Consider the following 7,237-nt stretch of genomic DNA (forward strand, 5'->3'; position numbering starts at 1 on the left):
AGGTTAGTGTAAACTGTCGATAAATAACGAGACAAACTTGAACCATGTATTGCGTATGGGCTACTGCTAGGAAAAGTGCTAAGCTTGAAAAAGAAAAAAGACTCTATCTAACTGGGACTTGTATGGACCTCTCTTGGAATTTTACTTCATTTGTGGAGTTGGGGATAATCACCGAGCCCAGCAGACATTTGTTACCCTTTGTAGCTGTCGAACTTCATCACGCATATGCTGATTCAGATCTTGTTTTTTGCAGATAGAAGCGATATCTTAGCTGATTCTTTGCACGAGGAGCAATTCGACAATTTCTTTTTCTTTACATGTTTAGCAGCAAGATCACCATTCACGCTATATTGACACCATACCTCATTGCTCGACACAAAAGCTTAGGTCATTTTTCCTGTTGGATATTAAAGTTTGGGGTCCATTATTTTCCTAAACTAAAGCAACAGAATAACTTTCATCCAAGCTTCACACATATTGCATCCTCTGGTCCACCGACCCAGCTGCTCAGTCAGTGAAGATCTGGCCACAAACTTGGTCTTCATTGAATATTTGAGCCTGTAATTCATTTTTCTTACTTAAATTAGGTCCCAACTAAAGTATGTCCAAACCCCATGATCATACCCGAAGATGGATATGGTAAAGTACTTTATTGGTTCAAAAACAAAAATTTAGGACATTCATCATGTGCCCTTAAAGCCACAAACCCACATGAACAACAGCACAAAAATTATGCAACTTTCTAGTAGATGCACATAGCTAATCTCCCAAACCAAAACTAATTTCAGATTATACAAGACATTTTTGTACTAAAATTAAGATTCAAGGATGGTGACTTCACAACTGCATGCTGGGAAACATTCCCCTAAGATACAAGTGATCTTCCATGAACCTGAAAATGCAAGCAAAGCCTTTGCCTTTTTCTTTGGTCTACCATACCTGTCATTGATGCCCTTGTTGTTATTATTCCCTCTTTCATTTTCTATTTGGTAGATAGATAAAAGTGTGTGTGTGTGTCTATATATATATATATATATATATATATGCAACACATTACTCGAGTGTGTTTGTGTGTGTCCCTCCACCTTACCCTCTAGTCCCTTCTTTCTATGCTTTTAGTAAGCCATCAAGTCTTTGATTGAGCTTGCTTAGTGCTTTGATTTTTTATTTTGATTTTATAAAAAACTAAATTAAAAAAAATTATTAATTATAATCTTTTCATAGCTGAAATTTTTAAATATAGTTTTTAGTTTTTGATAAGATCAATAAATTATATTAATTATCTAAACATTTTCAAACAAAATGTAGTTTCAACCGTACTGATCATTCGACTTAACGGACTCTTTGTCTTTCAGTCAAGTTGTGTTGTGCAAACTCATAATTACGGAATGTAGCTTTACTCTACTTTATTACTGTCTCTTTACCTATAAGGCCCATCCACTCACTCTCTATGGTTGCTTCAATAGTCTCTAGACTCATCTTTTCAGCATCAGTTCCACTCATCTAGTAACTAATTAACACTGTCTATTCCACAACTAGCTGCCAGTATTAGCCTTTTCTCTTCAAAGTTTGCATCCTTTTCTTCTCTTGTGAGGTAAAATTCTTAACATAGATTTTAGCCATAAAACCCCAAGATTTCTGTGTTAGGATTTGTAAGTTTTCTTTTAATTCGGCTTATTATGGAGCTATGACTCATTTATGTTGTGTGGCTTTCTGGGTTCTTGCTGAAGGTTCTAATGGAGGCAGATGCTGCTGAAGTGAAGTCAAAGATGGAAGATTATGAAGTTATTGAGCAGATTGGAAGAGGAGCTTTTGGTTCTGCTTTTCTTGTTCTTCATAAAACTGAAAAAAAGAAGTAAGAAATTCAGTTTTCTTGTAATTTTATTCTGGGGTTTCTGTTCTTAGCTCTATGGATCTTTTGCATATAACTAGAGTAATCCACTTGATTAATCCAATCAAAATTTTCATTTCCATATTAGCATCCAAAAATTGATCCTTGGCATTGAAGAAGATGAACTAGTTTTGGTATTTGGTATTGGTTATGTTAATTTGATTTTTCAATTCAAAGCATAAATTTTCTTGATCGAATTTGCGAGTTTGGCTTAGCAGTGGGAGGCAGTGGTTGTGTCGGCACGATCCTTTGTCTGCTAGCAGTCATTGTCTTTAGTCTAAATAGTTGATTTTTTTTTTTTGCTTTTCCTTAGGTATGTGTTGAAGAAGATTCGGTTGGCCAAGCAGACAGAGAAGTTTAAGCGCACAGCTCATCAGGAGGTCACCTTCACTTTTTTACTCCTTTTTGTTTCCCTGCACGAGGGAATTTGGAATATTTTATGTTAATAAGGAATTAGCTTTTGGATATTTTTCGAGTTATTGCTTAAAACATTTGTTGCAAATTTGTCATTTGATTCATTTTACTCATTAGGAGCCTGGAAAAATAACTAGCATATTCATGGTGTTCTGGTTTACTTGTCTTAATATCTACTTTAAGCTACTTAATCATGACAGAATGTGTTAGAAGTACTGGTATTCTTTTGTATAACCTTGTAAACAAATTTTAAATGTTGTCGCTTTTCATTTGCACTAGTTGCTGTTGTGGAAATACTAGTCAAATTGTGGAAACTTTTCCTCGTAAATTTTAAAAGATTCAATGATGATTATGATTATAATCACAATTTTCATTTTTCAGTCAAAGCATAAAATACTAAAATGTTGGTTGAAATGTACTGCAGATGAACTTGATTGCGAAGCTAAATAACCCTTACATTGTGGAGTACAAGGATTCTTGGGTAGACAAGGTAACACATCATTTCTGAATGTTTTTATGTATAATGTCATGGTAAATATGAGCTTTGAGACTAACATTGAGTCAGAATACCTCCCCCCCCATCCACCTTTTGCGCCTACAAAAAAATCTTATGTTTATGTTTCTCTATGCTATGCAGGGAAACTGTGTATGCATAGTAACAGGCTACTGTGAAGGAGGAGACATGTAAGTTTATGTGAAAGCCTGTATCATTGTCCTGGATGGGATAGAAGATCAAATTTAAATATATATTTCTGATCAGACACTTAAGAAATGAAATCCTGATCTAGAAAATTGACATGTAAAACATTCGCATTAGAAGATAATACAAGAGTAAAGCTAGAAGTTAAATACAATGTTAGAACACTTCATGAATGGCTGAATGAAAAGCTCATTCCTTTTCTTTCCCTCCAACCAGGGCTGCAATTATAAAGAAGGCCAGAGGAATATTTTTCCCAGAGGAGGTAATCGTTAAGGTTTTTCAAGTGCTTCAAGTTTATTGATTATTAGCTTCACGTTATCAACATTGTTCTTCTGTTTTGTTGTCCAGAAACTCTGCAAGTGGTTGGCTCAATTGTTGCTAGCTGTGGACTACTTGCATTCTAACCGTGTCCTTCACAGAGATCTAAAGGTATACTTACTCTCACCCATGTGATGAAAGAAAGATTATAAATGGTTTTGCTGCTGACATGAACTCACTGATTGACTTGTTGAATTCCAGTGTTCCAACATATTCCTTACAAAGGAAAATGACATTCGCCTTGGTATGTAAGCCAAAAGAAATACTAGTCAGAAGGATTTTCTTCATCGAGTCTGGATTTTAAATCTTCTCTTTTTTTAAGAGTAGTATATCTTGTGTGGCATGAACAGGTGACTTTGGACTTGCAAAGCTTCTCAACACAGAAGACCTTGCTTCTTCGGTATGGACTTTATTACATCTCCAGTATATTACTAATTTACTTTGTTTTAACTTGTCAATTGAAATTACACCCCTGATTTCAAACTGTTACAACTTTTCTTCTCAACTTCTTAATGTATTTAATGCCTGCAACTCAGATAGTGTTTGGGTACCATTTAGGGTCCCGGTACAAAATCCTAAGAGCTGGTGTTTGAACTACTTGTCTTAAAATGGTTCTTTTCATCTTTCTGTTTTCTATGCCTTTGCATGTCACTTAGGTAGTTGGCACCCCTAATTACATGTGTCCCGAGCTCCTAGCAGATATACCTTATGGCTACAAATCAGACATATGGTCACTTGGTAAGAAATCTGGAAGCATGGTTTTGAATTTATCAAATTTATTTCTGCACTGGCAATAAGATATATCTGATGTTTCAGGATGCTGTATGTTCGAAATTGCAGCACATCAACCAGCATTTAGAGCTCCTGTAAGTACAGGTCTTATCTTCTGATACGAATGTAGCATAAATATAATTTGGTTACCAGCATAGCACCTGCAATTTACTTTAGTATGAACTTCAAAGTACGATAAATAAATAGTAACTTGAACAGGATATGGCTGGACTTATCAACAAAATAAACAGATCCTGCATTTCTCCTCTTCCAATTGTGTATTCCTCCTCGCTGTAAGTGCTTTCTTTCCCAACTTTGTCTTAAATTCCATTTATCTACTCTTAACACCCGTAATAATAGCCATGCTATATTTTTCTTCTCCTGAATACCCATGCGTGTATCATTGTAACTTTAGTGGTCTGAATGTATAAGATGATTCTCTTGGTCAATATTTAAGAGATGAGTTCCATGCCACAGGAAACAAATTATTAAGAGCATGCTGAGGAAGAACCCAGAACACAGACCAACAGTAAGTTTGACTGATCCAAGTTTTTATTCTGTTAATTTTAACACCACAATCCATTCTTATATCTTCACGCTTTGACATAATAGGCTGCAGAATTATTGAGGCATCCACATTTGCAACCACATCTCCTCCGTTGCCGCAATGCATCTTCAGTTTTTCTTCCAATATATCCCATAAACAACTCAAAGGAGAAAACCAGAAGAAAATCATTGCCTGCCAAACTCAGTGTTGGCAAAGACTACAGAGACAAGGACGTTGGTGCATCAAAGCAGCCAGAATACGAATATCCATTTGAGAGAAATGTTGAAGCACAACGAAGCAATTTACCTCAGAATGACAAGCCAACATCAATGTCTAGCACAGAATACAGCCTGGAAAACAAGACGGTTGATCCTACAAGCTGTTCAGTGGAAGTATCTGATGGTCCTAAAGACAGCTCCACTGATTCTGAAACAAGTGTTTGCAATGGAGAGAAGCAAGCAGATTGTAGCAGTCCACCTCAAAAGGATGGCACTGAAATTGAGTCTACCTCAGAGAGCATCCCAAATTCTCAGCATGAAGCAGATTGTAGCAGTCCACCTCAAAAGGATGGCACTGAAATTGAGTCTACCTCAGAGAGCATCCCAAATTCTCAGCATGAAGCAGATTGTAGCAGTCCACCTCAAAAGGATGGCACTGAAATTGAGTCTACCTCAGAGAGCATCCCTAATTCTCAGCATGAAGAAGAAGAACCCAGTGCTCTGCGTTTTCAAGATTTGCAAGAGGTTGATGTCAAAATTGTGACCTCAAAGGATCAAGCAACATTTTGCAGCGGACAATTTCCTGAAGAAGTTCAAACAGATGGGAAGGGTGATACAGTAGATGAAACCAGGAAACTGGAAATGCCTAGCCTGAGTTGTGCCAATCATGATGCCGCCTCTGATGATAAAAGCCCACCATCAACTGTAAATGAACCTTATGCAGAGGCCTTACAGAAACCAGAAAGTCCTGATGTGTATACAGAAAGTACTCATATAGAGTACTTGTCATCTGAAAGTAATGATGTACTTCCATGTAAAGTTGAAATACAAGCAAAACCAGAAAACAACAATTGCTCCATGGACACAGAGAAAGATGATATCCATGCGATGACTAATGCACAATTGCTGAGCACACTTGCTGCACTAACAGGCGATGAAGCCAAGAGCGAGTGGGAGAATCCAAGTCAACAAAGAGCTGATGCTCTAGAGTCTTTGCTAGAGCTATGTGCACGGCTACTTAAACAGGAAAAGATCGATGAGCTTGCTGGTGTGCTAAAGCCATTTGGAGAAGAAATGGTCTCATCCAGAGAAACAGCAATCTGGTTGACAAAAAGCCTCATGTCTCAGCAAAAACTTAATGAAGGGACCTGATATTTGAGGTGATTACAACTAATTTATTCATTGTTGTGAGAAAATGTATCTAGTTAATTGTGTTTGACATATAGTGTGTTTTTCCAGAGTGTTGTTTGATTGGAGAGTACTACTTGAAACATTTTTACGGATTGTTTTTTTATTGCTGGCTTTGATGGAAATAAACTCCTGAGAAAAGAAAAAAAACATCTTTACAATTTGTAGAACTATGTTGTCAAGTGGGTCAGAAGGCACCAAAAGATCAAAAGGCTAAACCGAAATTTAGGCAGATGCTCTGAAGCAAGTTTCCACTGCATGTAGTCTCTGCTAAAGAACGCATCATTTTGTAAGCAATCAAATTGATTAGTGTTCTGCTCGTCCATATATGCGGATGGACCTTTGAATTGAAAGAATTCACTGATCCTTCGAACTAAACATTTTCCCTTAAATTGTATGCTTTATAGCAGAATGGGGCGGGCCTGTTATTTTTGTTCCTTTTCTTTTCTTTTCTTTTCTTTCTTTTTAAAAAGAAAAATGCTATGCGTCAATCACAACTAATACACAGAAATGGAGCAGGAAAAATATCTGTAACAAATTGATCAAATTATATATAAACAGAGAATAATTTTAACCACCTTTGTTACATAAATCAACCATTTTTCCCACCTCTTCGTTCTAAGATACTTGTTTATTCACTCCCTTTCCTGTATATTATCATCTTTCTCCTGTTTGAAGAGCTTACTGCAAATAATAGGCAAAGAATGACAAAAGGGAAGCCCCAATCAAGGATCCAACAACAGGCAAGGTTGCGGATGCTCCACTGGTAGGGGAGGGAGCAGGAGCTGAGATCTCATCAGCTGCCAAGGCTGCACTCATGGAGGCAGCTACGACGAGGACAGCGCAGGAGATCTTCTTCAATTCCATGATGCAAAATGCAAGAGTGATGCTAGCTGCCTTGGAGATGAAGAAAGGGTTTTGATTCGTTTTGCTTTATGCAGGTCTGAGTGGTTTCAAATGGTGGTGAATGCGTATTTACAAGGAGCACCGAGGCTATTTTAAGGAAGAAAATGGTTAATGTTAGTTTTGCAATGATTGGTCTTGCATGTAACAAGGATTCACAAGGTGGCTGGCACCGCAGTCTGATGTTTACTTGTAATAGCTTTGCGGTGAAGAAAATTTTGGCTGCAAATTGGCCTGTATTTTTCGCACAAATTATGAAACAATTCATACACCACATCCTAGTTAAG

The 7,237-nt window shown here is 37.1% G+C and overlaps 1 protein-coding gene across 1 annotated transcript; it reads left to right on the forward strand.

Annotated features, from left to right (window-relative positions):
• The first annotated feature begins 1,084 nt into the window (after window positions 1-1,084).
• Window positions 1,085-6,217, forward strand: LOC133689532 (serine/threonine-protein kinase Nek6-like). Its single transcript, XM_062109390.1, has 14 exons — window positions 1,085-1,594; window positions 1,731-1,855; window positions 2,205-2,271; window positions 2,730-2,795; window positions 2,943-2,989; window positions 3,222-3,267; window positions 3,354-3,434; window positions 3,525-3,567; window positions 3,674-3,723; window positions 3,980-4,061; window positions 4,140-4,189; window positions 4,314-4,387; window positions 4,572-4,623; window positions 4,707-6,217. The coding sequence occupies exons 2-14, from the start codon at window positions 1,737-1,739 to the stop codon at window positions 6,009-6,011; spliced, it is 2,082 nt and encodes a 693-aa protein (XP_061965374.1). The 5' UTR covers window positions 1,085-1,594; window positions 1,731-1,736; the 3' UTR covers window positions 6,012-6,217.
• The last annotated feature ends 1,020 nt before the right edge of the window (window positions 6,218-7,237 follow it).

The sequence above is a fragment of the Populus nigra genome, chromosome 3, assembly GCF_951802175.1.
Source record: "Populus nigra chromosome 3, ddPopNigr1.1, whole genome shotgun sequence".
In the NCBI taxonomy this organism is placed as follows: domain Eukaryota; kingdom Viridiplantae; phylum Streptophyta; class Magnoliopsida; order Malpighiales; family Salicaceae; genus Populus; species Populus nigra.